At 36.0% G+C, this 23,601-nt stretch overlaps 2 protein-coding genes and 1 long non-coding RNA gene across 4 annotated transcripts in view; 2 read left to right on the top strand and 1 right to left on the bottom strand.

Moving 5' to 3' along the window:
* Window positions 1-1,709: 1,709 nt before the first annotated feature.
* taf9 (TAF9 RNA polymerase II, TATA box binding protein (TBP)-associated factor) lies at window positions 1,710-12,853 on the bottom strand. The gene is made up of 7 exons (XM_074610677.1): window positions 12,778-12,853; window positions 6,673-6,754; window positions 5,007-5,143; window positions 4,144-4,278; window positions 3,983-4,064; window positions 2,613-2,714; window positions 1,710-2,105 (listed from the first exon to the last, which is right to left on the bottom strand). The coding sequence occupies exons 1-7, from the start codon at window positions 12,811-12,813 to the stop codon at window positions 1,945-1,947; spliced, it is 735 nt and encodes a 244-aa protein (XP_074466778.1). The 5' UTR covers window positions 12,814-12,853; the 3' UTR covers window positions 1,710-1,944.
* LOC141752625 (uncharacterized) lies at window positions 11,920-12,448 on the top strand. The gene is made up of 4 exons (XR_012590277.1): window positions 11,920-12,015; window positions 12,232-12,243; window positions 12,280-12,291; window positions 12,340-12,448. It is a non-coding gene; the product is annotated as an uncharacterized LOC141752625 (long non-coding RNA).
* A 2,644-nt stretch (window positions 12,854-15,497) lies between the features above and the next one.
* The window catches only part of cdx1b (caudal type homeobox 1 b), a 10,514-nt gene continuing 2,410 nt past the window's right edge, over window positions 15,498-23,601 (top strand). Inside the window, exons 1-2 of one of the 2 annotated variants that reach the window (XM_074610676.1) lie at window positions 15,498-15,809; window positions 15,843-16,549. In XM_074610676.1, the coding sequence (XP_074466777.1) occupies window positions 16,060-16,549 (490 nt within the window). In that variant the 5' untranslated portion in view covers window positions 15,498-15,809; window positions 15,843-16,059. Of the gene's footprint in view, window positions 16,550-23,601 lie in introns of both variants that reach the window. The other variant, XM_074610675.1, reaches the window with a different exon arrangement.

Genomic DNA, 23,601 nt, shown 5'->3' on the forward strand with positions numbered 1-23,601 from the left:
GAAAAATGTCATAAAAAAAAGTCATAGTATAGTATGTCGAAAAATGTCATAAAAAAAAGTCATAGTATAGTATGTCGAAAAATGTCATAAAAAAAAGTCATAGTATTGTATGTCGAAAAATTTCATGAAAAAAAGTCATAGTATTGTATGTCGAAAAATTTCATGAAAAAAAAGTCATAGTATTGTATGTCGAAAAATGTCATGAAAAAAGTCATAGTATAGTATGTCGAAAAATTTCATGAAAAGTCATAGTATAGTATGTCGAAAACTTTCATGAAAAAAGTCATAGTATAGTATGTCGAAAAATGTCAAAAAAAAGTCATAGTATTGTATGTCGAAAAATGTCATGAAAAAAGTCATAGTATAGTATGTCGAAAAATTTCATGAAAAAAAAGTCATGTATTGTATGTCAAAAAAGTCATAGTATAGTATGTCGAAAAATTTCATGAAAAGTCATAGTATAGTATGTCGAAAACTTTCATGAAAAAAGTCATAGTATAGTATGTCGAAAAATTTCATGAAAAAAAAGTCATGTATTGTATGTCAAAAAATTTCATGAAAAAAAAGTCATGTATTGTATGTCAAAAAAGTCATAGTATAGTATGTCGAAAAATTTCATGAAAAGTCATAGTATAGTATGTCGAAAACTTTCATGAAAAAAGTCATAGTATAGTATGTCGAAAAATGTCAAAAAAAAGTCATAGTATAGGATGTCAAAAAATGTCATAAAAGTCATAGTATTGTATGTCAAAAAATTTCATAAAAAAAAGTCATAGTATAGTATGTCGAAAAATTTCATAAAAAAAAGTCATAGTATAGTGTCGAAAAATTTCATAAAAAAAAGTCATAGTATAGTATGTCGAAAAATTTCATAAAAAAAAGTCATAGTATAGTATGTCGAAAAATTTCATGAAAAGTCATAGTATAGTATGTCGAAAAATGTCAAAAAAAAGTCATAGTATAGGATGTCAAAAAATGTCATAAAAAAGTCATAGTATTGTATGTCAAAAAAGTCATAGTATTGTATGTCGAAAAATGTCATAAAAAAGTCATAGTATAGGATGTCGAAAAATGTCATAAAAAAGTCATAGTATAGGATGTCGAAAAATGTCATAAAAAAGTCATAGTATAGGATGTCAAAAAATGTCATAAAAAAGTCATAGTATTGTATGTCAAAAAAGTCATAGTATTGTATGTCGAAAAATGTCATAAAAAAGTCATAGTATAGGATGTCGAAAAATGTCATAAAAAAGTCATAGTATAGGATGTCGAAAAATGTCATAAAAAAGTCATAGTATAGGATGTCAAAAAATAGTCATAGTATTGTATGTCGAAAAATTTCATGAAAAGAAAGTCATAGTATAGTATGTCGAAAAATGTCATAAAAAAAAGTCATAGTATAGTATGTCGAAAAATGTCATAAAAAAAGATAGTATAGTATGTCGAAAAATTTCATGAAAAAAAAGTCAGTATTGTATGTCGAAAAATTTCATGAAAAAAAGTCATAGTATTGTATGTCGAAAAATTTCATGAAAAAAAGTCATAGTATAGTATGTCGATAAAACATAAAAAAAGGGAAAAACAAAAGGCACCCTATGTTGTAAAAGGTTTATGGGATACATACTATGACTATTAATGATAATATTCATCAGGTGGAGTGTTCCTGTAACGCAGTGTGAGTAAAGTAATAAAAACATTTTCCGGTGAGATTTTATTTGAACGTAGTTTATTGTAAATCAGTGGAACATCAGAGCTTCAGGGTGAATCCAGTCTGAGGTGAGACCACCCAGCAGACTGGGAGTCTGAACCCACAGGTCTTCTCTGGTTGAACTCTAACTACCCGGTGTGTCTGCTGAGGACAGCAGCAGGGGTCAAACCTAGTTCTGTATTTTTTAAAGAATATTAAAAAGGTGAATTTAAAAAAAGAAATCTTCAGTCACGCCGTCATAAAGCGTCGTAGTCATCGTCGTCTTCGTGCTTCCTCTTCAGCGAGTCGCCGCCGCCGGAGTTCTGCGACACCATGTTGGTGGTGATGAGGATGTTCTTGGAGCCGATCAGAGACGGGTTGATGAGGACGTTGGAGACGGCCGGCGTGGACAGCGTGGCTGTCGGGACAAGAAGAGCAGCGAGAGGTTCTTTTAGTCTACGTGTTCACTAAGGACAGGTCAGAGTTAATCAGAGTTAATCAGAGAGTGAGATAGTTAGTCAGTCAGAGAGAGAGTTTATCAAACTCATCAAAAACAAACAGTAAATACTATTAATATGTACAAAGCTAAACTAACTTAAAGTAGAACTCTTGTTTATTTTGTGGTTTCAGACCTTCAGGTTGTTTCTTTAATAAAAACTTTGTATTCCTCATTTTAAACTCACATTTTGTTTAACTCTGATTCTGTGACATTTTGTGTTTTATGTTTTTTAGTTTATAATATTTTATCTGCCAACTATTTTGTCCAAAATGCTGATAATGAAATGTTAAATGTTGACTTCCTGGTTAAATAAAGATGAATTAAACAGCTTTCCTCTGAACTTCAGACCTTTGATTTAAACATACTGGTGTCAGTGGTTGACCTCTGACCTCTCACTGACTAGCACATGTTAAACGAGTCTCTTACTGGTTTTGGTGGTGGCCGTCTGAGAGGGCGGTGGGATCTGCACGGTGAACCTCTGACCCGTCAGAGACACTGGAGTTCCCACTTTAGTGACAGACGGAGTTCCTGTGGAGAAAACACTGGTCAGAACACACTGGACCAGTACAGGACCACTGGGACTACTGGGACCACTGCGCTGGACAAATCACCTCCACTGAGCAGAACCGTCACATTTGATTCTCAGAACATGTAATTAATAATCCCACACTGCCGACGCTTTCAGACTGAGTTTCCGGTGAAAGTATAAACCTCATCCAGCGTTCAAAGTCGTCACATTCAAATAAAATCAAGCACAAATTACATTTAAAATCAACACGTTAGCTGATCCAGCAGCTGAGAAGCAACGTCTACAACGACACTCTTTAAATCACGGAGTAAAGCCTGAACAATCTGACGAAAGTTATGAAAAGTGGACGCTGCAGTTTCCTAAAGCCGAAGACGATGTCTTCAAACATCCGGTTTAAAACTTAAAGATGTTCAGTTTAATATTATAATAAGAAGAAAATAAGGAAATCCCCAAAACTGAGAGGCTGAACTCAGATCATCAGATCATCAGATCATGTTTAGCTGATTCTGCTTGAAAAATTAAGGATTATTTGATTAATTTTCTGTCGATCAACAAATAAATTAATTAGTTAAAGTTAGTTAATTTATTAAAAGGATTAATTGATCGTTTCTGATAAGAGATTAATAATGTGGGTATTTTAATGAATGACTTAGAGCCGGATCTAAAAGAAATTACAAATTCATCTCTTAAACGTTTAAATATATTTGGGTTATGAAGTAGCAGGTGACCTTCTCTTCCAGTTAGAGTGCCTACATTTCCCAGAATTCCTTTTTGACGACTGCGTTGAGCCTGTTGCATTCAAAAGAAGTATAATTTTTTCGATTTACTATGACTTTTTTTTTATTACTTTTTCGACATACTTTACTGTGACTTTTTTTAAACTCTTTTTTGATGAACAGCAGAAAAACTATTAAAAGAAATATGTGCTGACCAACTACATGTAAACTTTACAGTCAAAAACATGTTAATTTAATAATTGAAACATAATATAAACACCTCGAGTGTCCTGCCTTCACCTGATGTCTCTCAGCGATCCTCTGCGTAAAATAAAAACATACTACACTGATGTTGATATATTCTCTCCGTCACCACGACTCATGAGCTTCCACTCTTTCACTTAGAGTGCCTACATTACCCAGAATTCCCTCTGACAACAACACACTGGCCTTTATGCCTCTGTAAACAGAAGCTCTAGTTCGCCCCCTACAGCCTCACCGCTGCATTACAGAGACTCTGGTTTACAGTAGAGTACAGAGTAGAGACTCACCGAGGGTCGGCGTGCTCGGTCTGCTGGAGATGGCGCCGACGCTGAGGCGAGGCACCGATATCCTGCCGGCAGACGACGACACCTGGAAGGAAACAAACAACAGATGAGTACTGGGATCTAACAGGTAGATTAGAATACCAGAACAGAAGAGAAGTCTTTACCTTCTTCTGTACGGTCTTGAGTCGGTAGTTGGGCGCCGTCAGACAGTAGCGGTCTGGAGGAAGTCGGGGTCCGGTGTACGGTTTGATCAGCGGGAGAGGAGTCTGGTTCTTCTGCCTCGCCACCTCCAACAGGAACTGGACCCGGAGCAGAGCAGGAGGGTACAGAATCAAATACACAACACCGACTGACCACAGGAATCCTTTCAGAAGAGCAGCACCAACGTTTAGAACAAAGTTCAGTTGATATGACATTTATAATAAAGTCTGAATAAACAGTTTGTGACTTTTGAAAGGAGAAAGTTTGCAGCTCAGATGCATAGAAGCTGGAGTGAAGCTGCACAGGATGACCTTTGACCTGCAGCTTCTATAGTCAGACTTCATATTCTCGTTTTAGCAACAAACTTCTTTTTTTAACACAAATTTAAGTTATTTCTCAAAGAAATGTTGGTGAACAGTTCAGCTGATCCACATCGTCAGGAAACGGGATATCATAATGAATATCAAAGAAATGCCAAAATAAACTGGAGGACTTTAGTACATTCAGCTGATTTTAAACTCACCTGTAACTCGATCTCACTAAAAGCTTAAGTGGCTCCATCTAGTGGTGTAACCGAACACTACAGTACATCTACACACCGTCTTCTGACAGCTGCACCACACGTCCCTCGTCTTCTGTGTCATCGGTTAATATATCCTTAATCTGTTCAATCATTCACAGTAATTAACAAATAAGCTGCTTCAGCACAACGAGACGCAGAGTGTAGCAGATAGAAGAGCGGCGAGCCGGCGGACGTCATCAACATTCACTGTGATCAGCAGCTCAGAGGAGGAACACCGTGAACACGGCGGCGGTGGAAGCTTACGTCTCGTGGTGGCGGCGAGGTGAACGATTGGTCCATGCGGCACTGGATCGCCAGTTTGATGTCGTCGGCGTCCACGCTGGACTTCTTGGCGTGCGTGGCGTAGATTTTGGCGTCCTCGATGATGGTCGTCACGTATCCTGAGAACAGACACAGCAGCTGTTTTATTGATTGATCTACTGACCAGCTTCATGCTCTGCAGTTTGCCATGTTCTGATGTGAGCATATTGTTTCATGCTAAATGCAGTACCTGTGAGGGTTTCTGGATCAATATCTGTCATTGTTTTGTTCATTAATTTACAATAATAAATATATACATACATTTACATAAAGCAGCATATTTGTCCACTCCCATGTTGATAAGAGGATTAAATACTGGACTAATCTCCCTTTAAGGTTCATTTAGATCAGATAAAAAAAGTGTGATTAATCACGATTAAATATATTAATTGATTGACAGCCTTAATAATAATAATAATAATAATAATAAATAAACAACAAGAGAAACACAAAATTCTGTACGACAATGAGCTTCTTTTGCCTACGTTCAATAAAAGTGCCTCTGTGTCATTGGTTCCAATTTGCTGGAGTTTTATGGAGGACGGAACCTGACAAAATAAAAAATAAATTAATAAATAAATGAATCGATAAATAAATAAACTTGTCATTAAATGTATCAAAAATAATATTACAAATAAATGTAGCCATTAATTAATTGATCAAATGTGACATTAATTGATATTTCTGTTTTAATCATCTTCTTTATTTATCCATCTTTGTATTAATTCCCTTATTTATTTACTCTTGTTTAATTTTCCCCTTTTATTTATGTATGCATTTTATTTAATGAATTTTCAAATTTATTTATTTTTGCATTTATTTTTTAATCATCAATTTATTCCTTTACTTATCTTTGCAATAATTCCCTTATTTATTTATTCTTTTGTTTAGTTTTCCTTTTTATTTATTTATGTATTATTTTTCAATTTATTTTTTATTTATCAATTTATTTTTGCACTTATTTTATTATTTATTTTATATTTATCTTTAAATGTATTTATTCACGTATTTCTGCATTTATTTAGCTTTTTATTCCTGAACGATTTTCCCTTTGCATTTCACCCTTATTTATTTACCCAAACTTATTTATTTGTATTCTTTTCATTACACATTTCTGCCTCATTATGCAAATGAGTAAGCTGTCACTCAACATGTGTCATCATGGGGTCAGAGTGCATGACTATATGCCAGCTATACATAAATAAATAAGAGGGAAAATTTAACAGAAGAGTAAATAAATAAGGGAATTAATACAAGGTTAAATAAATAAAGAAGCTAATTAAAATAGAAATATCCATTTATTTAGCATTTTATCAATTAATGCCTGGATTAATTTTTTTATATTATTTGGCTGCATTTAATGACATTCATTTATTTATCGAGTTATTTATTTATTTATTTGTTTATTTTGGCAGGTTCCTCATAAAACATAAACATTTGCAAAGCTGATTTATTAATCCTTCATTGTTTACACCCATGTTTACTAGCTATCAGTCTTCTTCCTCTAAATAAAGCCCTATGGTGCTACTAAAGGTCTAAAGGGAACCTTTGTGTTGGTTACAGGCAGCTCATCTGTTCTCCACGTATAGAAACAGATGTTTTAACTCACTGTAGGTGAACTCCAACATCTGGTTGATGACTCGGGGCTCGTACTCGGTGATCCCCATGTCCTTCAGGATCTGGATCATCACCTGCAACACACCGTTAACATCCATCAGACGACGTAATGACAGCACACCGTTAACATCCATCAGACGACATAATGACAGCGCACCGTTAACATCCATCAGACGACATAATGACAGCGCACCGTTAACATCCATCAGACGACGTAATGACAGCGCACCGTTAACATTCATCAGACGACGTAATGACAGCGCACCGTTAACATCCATCAGACGACGTAATGACAGCGCACCGTTAACATTCATCAGACGACGTAATGACAGCGCACCGTTAACATCCATCAGACGACGTAATGACAGCGCACCGTTAACATTCATCAGACGACGTAATGACAGCGCACCGTTAACATCCATCAGACGACGTAATGACAGCGCAGCGTTAACATCCATCAGACGACGTAATGACAGCGCACCGTTAACATCCATCAGACGACGTAATGACAGCGCACCGTTAACATTCATCAGACGACGTAATGACAGCGCACCGTTAACATCCATCAGACGACGTAATGACAGCGCAGCGTTAACATCCATCAGACGACGTGATGACAGCACACCGTTAACATCCATCAGACGACATAATGACAGCACACCGTTAACATCCATCAGACGACATAATGACAGCACACCGTTAACATCCATCAGACGACATAATGACAGCACACCGTTAACATCATCAGACGACATAATGACAGCACACCGTTAACATCATCAGACGACATAATGACAGCACACCGTTAACATCCATCAGACGACATAATGACAGCACACCGTTAACATCATCAGACGACATAATGACAGCACACCGTTAACATCCATCAGACGACATAATGACAGCACACCGTTAACATCATCAGACGACATAATGACAGCACACCGTTAACATCCATCAGACGACATAATGACAGCACACCGTTAACATCCATCAGACGACATAATGACAGCACACCGTTAACATCCATCAGACGACATAATGACAGCGCACCGTTAACATCCATCAGACGACATAATGACAGCACACCGTTAACATTCATCAGACGACATAATGACAGCACACCGTTAACATCCATCAGACGACATAATGACAGCACACCGTTAACATCCATCAGACGACATAATGACAGCACACCGTTAACATCCATCAGACGACATAATGACAGCACACCGTTAACATCCATCAGACGACATAATGACAGCGCACCGTTAACATCCATCAGACGACATAATGACAGCACACCGTTAACATTCATCAGACGACATAATGACAGCACACCGTTAACATCCATCAGACGACATAATGACAGCACACCGTTAACATCCATCAGACGACATAATGACAGCACACCGTTAACATCCATCAGACGACATAATGACAGCACACCGGGTAAACTATAAACTTTACAGCAGAATAATGTTCATAGGATGGGTTTTCTAATACTGATGATATATATGTATCCAAACTCACATGTAAAGTAATAAAATGTATGTTCAGTGCAATGACGTAACTCTTCACATAAAAGAATAAACATCTTGATTTGAAAATTAATAAGCAAGAATTTTGACATTCAATTATTAATTTCCGGCATTTATCCAAAAATATTGTCAAGAAACTGACACAGGAATTAAAAGTACTATTACCACACTGTGAAGATACTACACTACAAGTAAAAGTCCTGCATTCAAAACCTCATTGAAGTAAAAGTATGTAAGAAGTTTTAGTAGTGAATTAATGCCTATGTTGCATTTTAAAAGTAGTATAAAGTACTATAGTTACCTCTACTAGTGGAGTATAAAGTACTATAGTTACCTCTACTAGTAGAGTATAAAGTACTATAGTTACCTCTACTAGTGGAGTATAAAGTACTATAGTTACCTCTACTAGTGGAGTATAAAGTACTATAGTTACCTCTACTAGTGGAGTATAAAGTACTATAGTTACCTCTATTAGTAGAGTATAAAGTACTATAGTTACCTCTGAGATGTAGTGGAGTATAAAGTACTATAGTTACCTCTATTAGTAGAGTATAAAGTACTATAGTTACCTCTGAGATGTAGTGGAGTATAAAGTACTATAGTTACCTCTATTAGTGGAGTATAAAGTACTATAGTTACCTCTACTAGTGGAGTATAAAGTACTATAGTTACCTCTACTAGTAGAGTATAAAGTACTATAGTTACCTCTACTAGTAGAGTATAAAGTACTATAGTTACCTCTACTAGTAGAGTATAAAGTACTATAGTTACCTCTACTAGTGGAGTATAAAGTACTATAGTTACCTCTACTAGTAGAGTATAAAGTACTATAGTTACCTCTACTAGTGGAGTATAAAGTACTATAGTTACCTCTACTAGTAGAGTATAAAGTACTATAGTTACCTCTACTAGTAGAGTATAAAGTACTACAGTTACCTCTACTAGTAGAGTATAAAGTACTATAGTTACCTCTACTAGTAGAGTATAAAGTACTATAGTTACCTCTACTAGTAGAGTATAAAGTACTATAGTTACCTCTACTAGTGGAGTATAAAGTACTATAGTTACCTCTACTAGTGGAGTATAAAGTACTATAGTTACCTCTACTAGTGGAGTATAAAGTACTATAGTTACCTCTACTAGTAGAGTATAAAGTACTATAGTTACCTCTACTAGTGGAGTATAAAGTACTATAGTTACCTCTACTAGTAGAGTATAAAGTACTATAGTTACCTCTACTAGTAGAGTATAAAGTACTATAGTTACCTCTACTAGTGGAGTATAAAGTACTATAGTTACCTCTACTAGTGGAGTATAAAGTACTATAGTTACCTCTACTAGTGGAGTATAAAGTACTATAGTTACCTCTATTAGTGGAGTATAAAGTACTATAGTTACCTCTACTAGTGGAGTATAAAGTACTATAGTTACCTCTACTAGTGGAGTATAAAGTACTATAGTTACCTCTACTAGTGGAGTATAAAGTACTATAGTTACCTCTACTAGTAGAGTATAAAGTACTATAGTTACCTCTATTAGTGGAGTATAAAGTACTATAGTTACCTCTACTAGTGGAGTATAAAGTACTATAGTTACCTCTACTAGTGGAGTATAAAGTACTATAGTTACCTCTACTAGTGGAGTATAAAGTACTATAGTTACCTCTACTAGTAGAGTATAAAGTACTATAGTTACCTCTACTAGTGGAGTATAAAGTACTATAGTTACCTCTATTAGTGGAGTATAAAGTACTATAGTTACCTCTACTAGTGGAGTATAAAGTACTATAGTTACCTCTACTAGTGGAGTATAAAGTACTATAGTTACCTCTACTAGTAGAGTATAAAGTACTATAGTTACCTCTACTAGTGGAGTATAAAGTACTATAGTTACCTCTACTAGTGGAGTATAAAGTACTATAGTTACCTCTACTAGTGGAGTATAAAGTACTATAGTTACCTCTACTAGTAGAGTATAAAGTACTATAGTTACCTCTACTAGTGGAGTATAAAGTACTATAGTTACCTCTACTAGTAGAGTATAAAGTACTATAGTTACCTCTACTAGTAGAGTATAAAGTACTATAGTTACCTCTACTAGTGGAGTATAAAGTACTATAGTTACCTCTACTAGTGGAGTATAAAGTACTATAGTTACCTCTACTAGTGGAGTATAAAGTACTATAGTTACCTCTGAGATGTAGTAGAGTATAAAGTACTATAGTTACCTCTACTAGTAGAGTATAAAGTACTATAGTTACCTCTACTAGTGGAGTATAAAGTACTATAGTTACCTCTACTAGTGGAGTATAAAGTACTATAGTTACCTCTACTAGTGGAGTATAAAGTACTATAGTTACCTCTACTAGTAGAGTATAAAGTACTATAGTTACCTCTATTAGTAGAGTATAAAGTACTATAGTTACCTCTATTAGTAGAGTATAAAGTACTATAGTTACCTCTACTAGTGGAGTATAAAGTACTATAGTTACCTCTACTAGTGGAGTATAAAGTACTATAGTTACCTCTGAGATGTAGTAGAGTATAAAGTACTATAGTTACCTCTACTAGTAGAGTATAAAGTACTATAGTTACCTCTACTAGTGGAGTATAAAGTACTATAGTTACCTCTACTAGTAGAGTATAAAGTACTATAGTTACCTCTACTAGTGGAGTATAAAGTACTATAGTTACCTCTACTAGTAGAGTATAAAGTACTATAGTTACCTCTATTAGTAGAGTATAAAGTACTATAGTTACCTCTACTAGTGGAGTATAAAGTACTATAGTTACCTCTACTAGTGGAGTATAAAGTACTATAGTTACCTCTACTAGTGGAGTATAAAGTACTATAGTTACCTCTACTAGTAGAGTATAAAGTACTATAGTTACCTCTATTAGTAGAGTATAAAGTACTATAGTTACCTCTATTAGTGGAGTATAAAGTACTATAGTTACCTCTACTAGTGGAGTATAAAGTACTATAGTTACCTCTACTAGTGGAGTATAAAGTACTATAGTTACCTCTACTAGTGGAGTATAAAGTACTATAGTTACCTCTATTAGTGGAGTATAAAGTACTATAGTTACCTCTACTAGTGGAGTATAAAGTACTATAGTTACCTCTACTAGTGGAGTATAAAGTACTATAGTTACCTCTATTAGTGGAGTATAAAGTACTATAGTTACCTCTACTAGTGGAGTATAAAGTACTATAGTTACCTCTACTAGTGGAGTATAAAGTACTATAGTTACCTCTACTAGTGGAGTATAAAGTACTATAGTTACCTCTATTAGTGGAGTATAAAGTACTATAGTTACCTCTACTAGTGGAGTATAAAGTACTATAGTTACCTCTACTAGTGGAGTATAAAGTACTATAGTTACCTCTACTAGTGGAGTATAAAGTACTATAGTTACCTCTACTAGTGGAGTATAAAGTACTATAGTTACCTCTACTAGTGGAGTATAAAGTACTATAGTTACCTCTACTAGTGGAGTATAAAGTACTATAGTTACCTCTACTAGTGGAGTATAAAGTACTATAGTTACCTCTACTAGTGGAGTATAAAGTACTATAGTTACCTACAAGTACAAATACCTCAAAACTTGTATTTAAGTACAGCACTTGAGTAAATGTACAGTGAGACATACTGAGCATTACATGTGTCTGTATAATAATAATAATCATAATAATAATAATCAGTGTGTGTCTGATCAGTGGTGCAGTATGTAGTTTCATCATATATCACATTACCTCGCTGTAACCAGGTGAGTGAACAGGTGAGTAACCAGGTGAATGAACAGGTGAGTAACCAGGTGAATGAACAGGTGAATGAACAGGTGAGTAACCAGGTGAATGAACAGGTGAGTAACCAGGTGAATGAACAGGTGAATGAACAGGTGAGTAACCAGGTGAATGAACAGGTGAGTAACCAGGTGAATGAACAGGTGAATGAACAGGTGAGTAACCAGGTGAATGAACAGGTGAGTAACCAGGTGAATGAACAGGTGAGTAACCAGGTGAATGAACAGGTGAGTAACCAGGTGAATGAACAGGTGAGTAACCAGGTGAATGAACAGGTGAATGAACAGGTGAGTAACCAGGTGAATGAACAGGTGAACTGTAAATGCTGGTTTGTTTTTAACTCGGTGACCTGTTTCACTGCATCACCTGCTCAGCCTGTGAGTCTCTTATCGGTGTTCCGGTGTTAAACATCCCCATAGAGAGGCTCACCTGACCGCTAATGATAGTATCCTCCACCGGAGACTAACGTGAAGCGACGGGGTGTAAAACCCGCAGAGAAACCCGCCTCTGGTTACCCAGACCGCTCTCCTCCAGGCTACATGCTAAGCTACATGCTAGGCTACATGCTAGGCTACATGCTAGCGGTAGTGAATGGTAATCCAGCGCCTCGTTAGCCGACCGGCTAGCTCCCGTTAGCGGTTCAGATGAACTGGTTGAACTGATTGTTTGAGGTGAACTGGGAGCAGCTGGAGGATGAATGCAGAGTTAGAGGAGAGGGTAATGAGGGTAATGAGGGTAAAGGAAACTACCTGAGCGTCTTTAGGGATGCTTTTAGGAGCAGACATCTTCAAGCTCCCGAAGCGACTTCCGGTTCTTCTTCTTCTTCTGTGGTTTCGCTGAGCACCAGAGCTCTGTAGAGAGACGTCACTTCCGGCATCACATCATCCACAATACAAATACTACAGATACTACCAATACTACAATACTACAGATACTACCAATACTACAGATACTACCAATACTACAAATACTACAGATACTACCAATACTACAGATACTACCAATACTACAGATACTACCAATACTACAAATACTACAATACTACAGATACTACCAATACTACAAATACTACAATACTACAGATACTACCAATACTACAAATACTACAAAACTACAGATACTACCAATACTACAAATACTACAATACTACAGATACTACCAATACTACAAATACTACAGATACTACCAATACTACAATACTACAGATACTACCAATACTACAGATACTACCAATACTACCAATACTACCAATACTACAGATACTACCAATACTACAGATACTACCAATACTACAGATACTACCAATACTACAGATACTACCAATACTACAGATACTACCAATACTACAAATACTACAATACTACAGATACTACCAATACTACAAATACTACAATACTACAGATACTACCAATACTACAAATACTACAATACTACAGATACTACCAATACTACAAATACTACAATACTACAGATACTACCAATACTACAAATACTACAATACTACAGATACTACCAATACTACAAATACTACAGATACTACCAATACTACAGATACTACCAATACTACAAATACTACAGATACTACCAATACTACCAATACTACCAATACTACAGATACTACCAATACTACAAATACTACCAATACTACAAATACAACCAATACTACAAATACTACCAATACTACCAATACTACAAATACAACCAATACTACAAATACTACCAATACTACAAATACTACCAATACTACAGATACTACCAATACTACAGATACTACCAATACTACAAATATTACTAATACTACCAATACTACAGATACTACCAATACTACAAATATTACAGATTCTACAAATACTATACTATTATGATGCCAGAATGTTTGTCTTGTTGTAAGTGTTGATGATTTCTACAATAAACAAATACAATATTTTATTTATTTATTTTATTCTAAAATGTATTATTATTATTATTATTATTATTATTATTATTATTATTATTTTATACTAAAATAAAATGTGCATTTTAAAAAGGAAAAAGAGCACAAACAAACACTGGTAGAAGAAGTACTCTGATGTAGAAATACTCTGTTACAAGTAAAAGTCCTGCATTCAAAATCAAAGTATCATCAGCGAGATGTACTTAAATCATAAAGAGTAAAGGTACTTTGTGCAGAATTACCTGCTCCAGAGTGCAGTATTATTCAGCGGTGGAAAAGTAACTATGTACATTCAGTCTAAGTAACATTTTAAGGATTTTGTACTTTACTTAAGTATTTCCATTTTATTTTACTTTATAATGTAGTTTTACATTTTGGTATTAACAATTTGAAGTAATTGAACGACAGAGGAACCAACAACAGGAAGCCTGCAGGCGGCGCTACAGGGACACATACTGAACTCAGTTTACTGTCTCACATCATACTAATACTTTTATTGTACTTTCCCCCAAACAAATACTCTGTTACAACTAAAAGTCCTGCTTTTAAAATTTGACTTCAGTAAAAGTACAAAAGTATCAGCATCAAAGTATACTTTAAGTACTAAAAGTAAAAGTACTCATTCTGCACACTGAAGAGGTTTTTATACAACATCCAGTTTCATCAAAATCTAATATTTACTAGATCGATATAAATGAACAGAAAGCCTTGAATCTAATTAAAGTTTTACTATCAGCATCAAAATATACTTTAAGTACCAAAAGTAAAAGTACTCATCATGCAGCAGATTAACATATTTTTATGTCATATATATGTATATATATATACATATATATATATATTATTATTAAAGTAGTTTAAAAATACAACTAAAGGTCTTGCATTCTAAACTTTACTTAAGTAAAAGTAAAGAATATATATCATAATATACTTAAAGTACCAAATGTAAAAGCACTCATTATGCAGCAGAATAACATATTTTTATGTCAGGGTAAAAGATGGAAGAAGAGGAAAATAAATAAATAGATTTATATATATATATATATATATAAATCTATTTATATGTATATATGTGTATATATATAATGTGTGTGTATAAATAAAAAATAAAATAATAAAATAATTATTATTTATATAATAAATTATTATTATTATATATGATAAATAATAATAATTATTTATATAATAAAATATTACATAATAGTTATTATATAAAATATATAATTATATATATATATATATAAATATATAATTATATATATATATATATATATATATATATAAAATACTATATATTATATACTGCTGGTAGTTCAATCTATAAAAGAGGAGGAGGAGGAGGAGGAAGGAGGAAGAGGAGGAGGAGGAGGAGGAGGAGGAGGGCAGGTCAGGGTCGGTGGACTCTACTTTTCTTTCTTAAACGTGGGATAAATTCAGAGGATGAAATCAAGGTGGTGACAGGTGTTGAGGTGAGTGTGAGGGTCAGGAGGATGAAGAGGAGGTGAGGAAGAGAGAGAAAGAGAAAGAGACAGAGAGAGAGAAAGAGAGAGAGAAAGAGAGAGAGAGAGAGAGAGGTAGAGAGAGGGAGGGAGAGGGAGGGAGATAAGAGCAATAAAAGAGGTCATGTGACTCAGTCATTTATAATGGGCAGCTGATGGAGAGAAGAGCGACCAGAGAGAGAGCACAGGTGGACAGGTGAGGACAGGTAGAGGTGAGGACAGGTAGAGGACAGGTGGAAATGTGGACAGGTAGAGGAGAGGACAGGTAGAGGTGAGGACACAGAGAGGACAGGTGGAAGTGTGGACAGGTAGAGAGAGGACAGGTGGAGAGAGGACAGAGAAAGGACAGGTAGAGAGAGGACAGGTGGACAGGTGTAGACAGGTAGAGAGAGGACAGGTGGACAGGTGTAGACAGGTAAAGAGAGGACAGGTGGACAGGTGTAAACAGGTAGAGGTGTGGACAGGAGGACAGGTGGAGAGAACCCAGTTTACCTGTGGAGCAGGTGAGAGGAGCGGGGACAGGGGACAGGGGACAGGGGACAGGGGACAGGGTCAGGCTGGATCCGCACTATGCTGAGGGAGTCCCCTCACCTGGAAAGATGTACGTGAGTTACCTGCAGCTGGACAAGGACCCGGCCATGTACCCGCACCAGAACCCGGTGACCCGCCACGCCGGGCTGAGCCTGAACCCGCAGAGCTTCGGGGCTCCGCCGCAGTACTCGGACTTCTCTGGTTACCACCACCACCACCACCACCACGGCCTCAACACCGACCCGCTGTCGGCCCAGCAGGCCGGACCGGTACCGGTACCGGGCGGCTGGAGCTCGGCCTACCCGCCTCCACCTCCACCGGCCCGGGATGAGTGGTCCTCGCACCACTACGCTGCTGCAGCCGCTGCGGCCGCGGCCGGAGGGCCTCCCTCTGCCGGCACCGGCTCGGTGGGACCCGGTCTGGGCTTCAGCCCCCCGGAGTTCAGTCAGTCGGGGCTGCTGAACTCCTCCACCGGGCAGCTGTCACCCGGCGGGACGCAGAGGAGGAACCCGTACGACTGGATCCGACGAGGCTCTGCACAGACCAGCAACAACCCCAGTAAGACCTGCTCACCACAAATACTACTAATACTACTTCACTACTACTATACTACTAATACTGCTGCACTTTATTATACATATTTAATAAGTACTTTACCGCCTGTAGATCCTGCAGAAGATGCACAATATTAGATTATATTCAACTTTATTGTCAACGAAATGCAGTTTTGCATCTAACCAGAGTACTGATTAAGACAAAATACACAATGTGGTGTATATAAATACACATATATACATATATACATATATACAGATTACAGTTAAGTTGCAGAGGATTGATATGTGTTATATTCTGATGAATAAGAGTTAAATATAAGTTGCATACTGATTAAATATTGTACAAAAATATTGTATAAGAGTAATATAAAGAATAAATTATATATAATATATATATAAGATGAATATTAGAGAATAGATTTTATATATATACAGGAGAGGGTTGTGACTAAATGAATATTATATATGAGAATGAGTTGTATTAATTGAACATCAGCAACGAAAACAAATTATTTATAATATTTATATAACCTCGTTTTGTTTTTAAATATCTGACATCCCTATAATATGTATAATATTTATAATATTTATCTTATGTATAATATTTATAATATGTACAATATTTCCACAGAGAGATTAACATGTTTGATATTTAAAAATCCCACTAATATTCCTCTATTTTTAATAATAATAGTTATGTGTCCTCGTTGGATCATTTATCTTCTCCACTTTAATCTAGAATATATTTTGACATATTTCTGCATCATATTTTAAAGGTTTTTTTCTCCAGTCAAACAAACAGACTCATATTTTAATATGATACTGTGATATCAGTATTTATAACAGCAGCAAGTCAACAACACGCTTCACTTTTATATGAATTCATTATTGTTTATATTAATATCGCTATAAATCAGCTTCAGGTGAAGTGCAGATGTTTTTTAGGCGATATGAAAGAGCTGAAAAAACGCTCAGAGAAAATAATGTTTAATAAATGATGATCAGTTTTATTAATCTGATATTTAAAGGGGGAAAAAACATCCCCAAAAAATAAGCATCTAGCTTCTTTAAAGGGTATATATAAAAACAATAACATAATAATAATAATGATGATTATAATAATTTATTAATAAAATCTATTAAATATAGTTTTCAGTATTTCCTCTTTCACTGATGCTTTATTTTATTTTATTGTATTTTTCTGAATATTTAAAGACGTTCCTTTCCCAGTTTAACTGTTTTTAATTATGTTAAATAATGTAAAGCTCTTAGAGGAAAACTTCTGAATAAAACCAGCAGTTAGATCTTAATGGATCATTAATATCTTCTGATTAATAATCAATAATATAAAGAGTAAAAGAAGCCGATGAGTTTGTGCTCTGATGGAGGCTGAGACGTTCCCGCCGTGGATCAGACGTGTGAAGCCGGTTCAGAGACGCCGTGAGGACGTTGTGATGCTAATGTCCCTCCCCGCCCTGAGCTGGTCTTTGTCCTCCGCTGGTCTCTGGGCGGAGAAGACGACGGTTTACAACACAGAACTCACTTTGAAGTTTCTTCACCTCATCATTCATTATAATATTTAATCACACATGTTTCATCTGTTCTAAATGAACCTTAAAGGAGATTAGTCCAGTATTTAATCCTCTTATCAACATGGGAGTGTATAATATGCTGCTTTATGTAAATGTATGTATATATTAATTATTATAAATCAATGAACAACACTAATCAATGGCAGATATTGATCCAGAAACCCTCACAGGTACTGCATTTAGCATAAAACAATCTGCTCCAATCATAACATGTCAAACTGCAGCCCAGCAGGCAACAACAGCTGTCAGTGTGTCAGTGTGCTGACTTGACTATGACTTGCCCCAAACTGCATGTGATGATCATAAAGTGGGCATGTCTGTAAAGGGGAGACTCGTGGGTACCCATAGAACCCATTTACATTCACTGATCTGGAGGTCAGAGGTCAAGGGACCCCTTTGAACATGGACATGCCAGTTTGGAGCGTTATTTAACCCCTTCATGACCAGCTAGTCTGACATGGTTGGTACCGATGGATCCATCAGGTTTTATAGTTTACTATGAGACCAGGATCTTCACTGTAGCTCAGGGGTCAGTAACCTTTACTATCAAAAAGGACATTTTAGACAAAAAAACATCTGTCTGGAGCCGCAAAACATCTGGTCATTGTGATGAAGGCAACACAGTTTATAGACTAAGTATATAGTATATCAGTCTAATGTAGTGAGGGCCAAAGAGACAATGTACTACGGAGTATTAGGGCCACATTGAGGGAAACAACATCTGAGATTTACAGAATAAAGTCAGAATATTACGAGAATAAAGTCATAACTTTATGAGAAAAAAGAAAATAACATAAAATCACTACTTTATAATATTCTGACTTTATGCTCTAAATCTCAGATTTATTATTTCCCCTCGATGTGGCCCTAATACTCCGTCGTACCGTCGTACCATAGACCTACAACAATGATCAATAAAAAAGAAAAGGTTGGGAACCGCTGGACTAAACTAGCGGGATATAAAGTTCCTGAGACTTTTAGTTCCTGGAACTACTTTTCAAGGAGCTGAAAGGTTCCTTCAGCTCAGCGTCGTCTGTGTTTCCACCGCCGTCTAATAATACTTTCACTACTGATACTTTAACTCCGTGTATTTCTACTACAGCCGGCGGCTGCGTTCTCATCAGATGTTTTTACGGCGGTCATGTGAGGGTTAAATATATTTACAATATATAGCTCTATATATCTATATCTATATTAACGCAACCTTAATGACATGTTGGTCTGATTTTCCAGGCACTTTGTTTCACTTAGCGCCGAGTCAGTGTCACAATTATGACTTCCTGTAAACGTGTAATTATCATGACTGTGTTCAGATTCAACAGAGTGATGAAACGGAGGTTGTGTTGAGGCGTGGTGAGGTTATTAACAGGAAAGGAAAGCAGTAAAATAACATTTATGACGGATAATTATATTTATTCCCCTAATAATAATATTGTTTTCTAATGAATGACTGCAGTTTGACCACGTTCAGTGGTGTTGAAAGGTATTTAAGGGCTGATTCTGATCTTGTTTTAAGGGTTTAACTTACTAATTTTAACAGTTTTAGGCCCAAAAACATGCAGTTAAATGAAGCGTTTTTCTATTTTCCCAGAAGGTAAATGTTCCTGGCATCAACATTTAGACAACAGAAAATATATATCAATACTTACGTTAATATAAAGAATATGTGTTTCCTTCAGTGTTGGTGAATACGGCTCGTTTTAAAGGAACACTTCAACGTTCTGTGAAATGTTGATTATGTTGATTAATTTAGTTAATTTGATCACTTTAATAAACTGTGAAAGACTGTGAGAGACACCATTTGAAGTTGTCAGGAAGTTTCTCTGTGGAGGTTGAAACCTTCCGAAATAAAAACATTATAAATAAATGACTCGATAAATAAATAAATGTGTTATTAAATGTAGCAAAAATAATATTAAAAATAAATGTAGCCATTAATTAATTAACAAAATGTGACATAAATTGATATTTCTGTTTTAATTTGCTTCTTTGTTTATTTATATTTGTATTAATTCCCTTATTTATTTACTCTTTTGTTTCATTTTCACTTTTATTTATTTATGCATTTATTTTTATGAATTTTCAAATGTATTTAATTATTTTTGCATTTTTTTATTCATCAATTTATTTTTTATTTATCAATTTATTTTTGTATGTATTTATTTACTTACCTTTGTAATAGTTCCCTTACTTATTTATTCTTTTGTTTTTTATTTTTCCTTTTATTTATTTATTTTTTATTATTTTTCAAATTTATTCATTTTTGCATTTAATTTTCATTGATCAATTTATTTTTCTTTGCAATAATTCCCTTATTTATTTATTCTTTTGTTTAGTTTTCCCTTTTATTTATTTATGCATTTATTTTTTAAATTATTTTTCAGATTTATTTATTTATTTTTGCATTTATTTTTTATTCATCAATTCATTCTTTATTTATCAATTCATTTTTGCATTTATTTGTTTTTATTTATTTACTTATCTTTGCAATAATTCCCTTATTTATTTATTCTTTAGTTTAGTTTTCCCTTTTATTTATTTTATTATTTTTCAAATTAATTAATTTTTTTATTTATCAATTAATTTATTCATCTTAGCATTAATTCCCTTATTTATTTATATGTATTATTTTTCAAATGTATTTATTTATTTTTGTATTCATGTATTTATGCATTAAGTGTGCAAAGTTTAACAACTTTTCGAGCACATTAAAAAGCACATTTCTAAGGGTCTAGCCCCAGCAGAGTAAACGTCTCTGAGACAGACTGAAGAGCTTTGTGATTTACGCTCCTTCATCAGCGTCTCGTCTCTCTCGGCTCGTTATCAGCCGACAGAGAATCAAACTGTTGGTTTTTACGTTACGATAAATGAAGCAGAAAGAGTTCGGACAGATGTCCCCCCCCCCGTAACTAACATGTTTGAGTTTTAACTTCCTCCCCGGTGACGGGTCAGAGGACAGACGGTGAGTCTGTTTAAAGACTCATCATGTGTGTTTAGTGTTAATACAGAATCAGAGCGTGTTAACGACAGCTGAAGGCTTTTAATTCACTCTTTAACACGACAGGCTGCTTCTGAAACGTCGCATGGTGAAACAGTTTCTGTTCTTTCAGGTTTCACTTTGTGTCTGAGGAGATCTTTCTTCTTGTTTCTGTTTTGTCTTCAGTTCTGGTTGTTTGGTTCTTTATCTGCTACTCTTGGTTTAAGTTCCTGACGTAGGAGAACAGCAGATACTGCAGGAGGTTTTCATCACACTGAGTCTGATGAGTATTCATCTGAAACTAGAAAAAACTGATGAATCCATCAGTACCAACCATGGTACTACTACTACTACTACTACTACTACTGGTATCATAGTAAACTATAGAACCTGATGAATCCATCGGTACCAACCATGTCAGACTAGCTGGTCATGAAGGAGGTTAAATAACGCTCCAAACTTACACTAAATGTTGGAGAGGACAAACTGTCATGTCCATGTTCAAAGGGGTCCCTTGACCTCTGACCTCCAGATGTGTGAATGTAAATGGGTTCTATGGGTACCCACGAGTCTCCCCTTTACAGACATGCCCACTTTATGATCATCACATGCAGTTTGGGGCAAGTCATAGTCAAGTCAGCACACTGACACACTGACAGCTGTTGTTGCCTGTTGGGCTGCAGTTTGCCATGTTATGATTGGAGCATATTGTTTTATGCTAAATGCAGTACCTGTATAATAAATATATTCATACATTTACATAAAGCAGCATATTAGTCCACTCCCATGTTGATAAGAGGATAAATACTGGACAAATCTCCTTTAAGGTTCATTTAGAACAGATAAGACATGTGTGATTCATTTGCGATTAACTATTGTAATAGATTGACAGCCCTAAATTTAACTTCACCTTAACTATAGTTTATTTTCCACAAATCATAATCTTTCTCTCACCTTAACTATAACTAGGGATGCACCGATACCGATATCTGTATGGGGTATCGGGTCCGATACTGTGCTCATGTACTCGTACTCGCAAAACGGCACCGATACCACTTTACGGCAGCGTGACGTTAACCTCTCGTCACCATCTTTCGCGTCCTATCGCACGCGCTCCACCTCCCCGACGGTGCGGCCGAGACGGGCCGGTGGTGCTTGCACCCTCTGACTCGTGCGTGCGTTAGACTCCTTGGTCCGTGTTTCAAGACGGGTCGGTGGGTTGCAGACATCGCCGCAGATCCCTGGCGCCTTTTACGTGGACCGAGCCCCGCCCAGGGAATCACCGTCCACGTCCACCGTCTCTGATTTGTTCAACAATCTGACATTACAAAGCAGCATAACAACAACAACCTGACATCTCTTGAACTAATGTTACCTGTTTCTAACCAGAGCTTCTGTGATGAATACGTCTACGTCTGGTTAGAGGAAACCCCCCCCACCTCCCAAACAGAAAACAGCCGACTGATAATGAAACCATTCAGTCTGATTATCAGGCTGCGTTTATTATCCTCCTTTATAACCTGTTTTCCTGACGTTTATTTCCCCTTATATTAGTTAAGGGTCTCAGATTACGAAGCCTTTTAATGTGGCAGCATCATCACATGAAAACATCCCGATGTTGAAAATCCAGCCTCCTATATGTGGAACCTTTCAGGAGTTTAACTGTGAGTGTTGTTTATACAGTTGAATGTTCATTAGTGCGTCTCGTTGGTTCAGAGTGATCAGACCTCTGACAGCTTTAACAGGACGAACATGAACACTGAGTCCATAAAGGAATAAGAGCAGATACCGTTCAGTTTATGCAAATCCATGAGAGGCAGGTCGTCTATTTGAATACAGGAGTCGTGGTGAGAACACAGATCAGCACTCAGTCGGTCCGGGAACGTCCGTTTATAACACATCATATAAAATACTACCTTCATTCACCTTTTAACAGCTGGTGTGATTTCATGCCTTTTTATTTAGCCAAAACCAAAACCAGAAGGAAAGAATGAATAAACCAGTGAGTTTGATCTAAATGATGCGTTCAGGTGCTCCTCAGATCGTCACATTTCCAGAGTTTGGAAGTCGTTGTTGAACTTGGGTTTGTTCGTGAGCTTTAAGTCGTAATGTGGAAACAACACGGAGATGTTTAAACGCGTTGATAGGTTGCTTTACGTGACTTGTTCTCAGGGTTAATGTTGATAAACAGCTGTTGTAGCTGATCTAAGTCTCTCTACGAGGTCACAACCTGAAACCAGATTATAGGAGCAAAACATTTAGATGCAATACGTGAATAAATAAAAAGTTTCTTACCGTCAACCCAACGTTTACTTTGGTCCGCCATGTTTGTGCGTAATATGACGTGTAAATAGTTTGTTCCGTTGCATCATCAGCTCCCAGCAGCAGAGCTTCCGCCATTTTGGACTGAAAGAGACGACCGGGCGCCAGTAAAACGTCCTCCTACAGAGAGACGTACTGAAGTAGAACTAAATGATTTCTATT

This window comes from Sebastes fasciatus, chromosome 16 (genome assembly GCF_043250625.1).
Source record: "Sebastes fasciatus isolate fSebFas1 chromosome 16, fSebFas1.pri, whole genome shotgun sequence".
Taxonomy (NCBI): domain Eukaryota; kingdom Metazoa; phylum Chordata; class Actinopteri; order Perciformes; family Sebastidae; genus Sebastes; species Sebastes fasciatus.

Excerpts from the sequence above, each read along its gene's own strand:
- taf9 (XM_074610677.1), bottom strand. The coding sequence starts at position 12,813 with ATGTCTGCTCCTAAAAGCATCCCTAAAGACGCTCAG. Across the intron at positions 4,279-5,006 it reads CCTCGCCGCCACCACGAGAC|TTCCTGTTGGAGGTGGCGAG; the intron begins GTAAGCTTCCAC and ends CTCCGGGTCCAG. Across the intron at positions 2,106-2,612 it reads GACGGCCACCACCAAAACCA|CCACGCTGTCCACGCCGGCC; the intron begins GTAAGAGACTCG and ends TTGTCCCGACAG.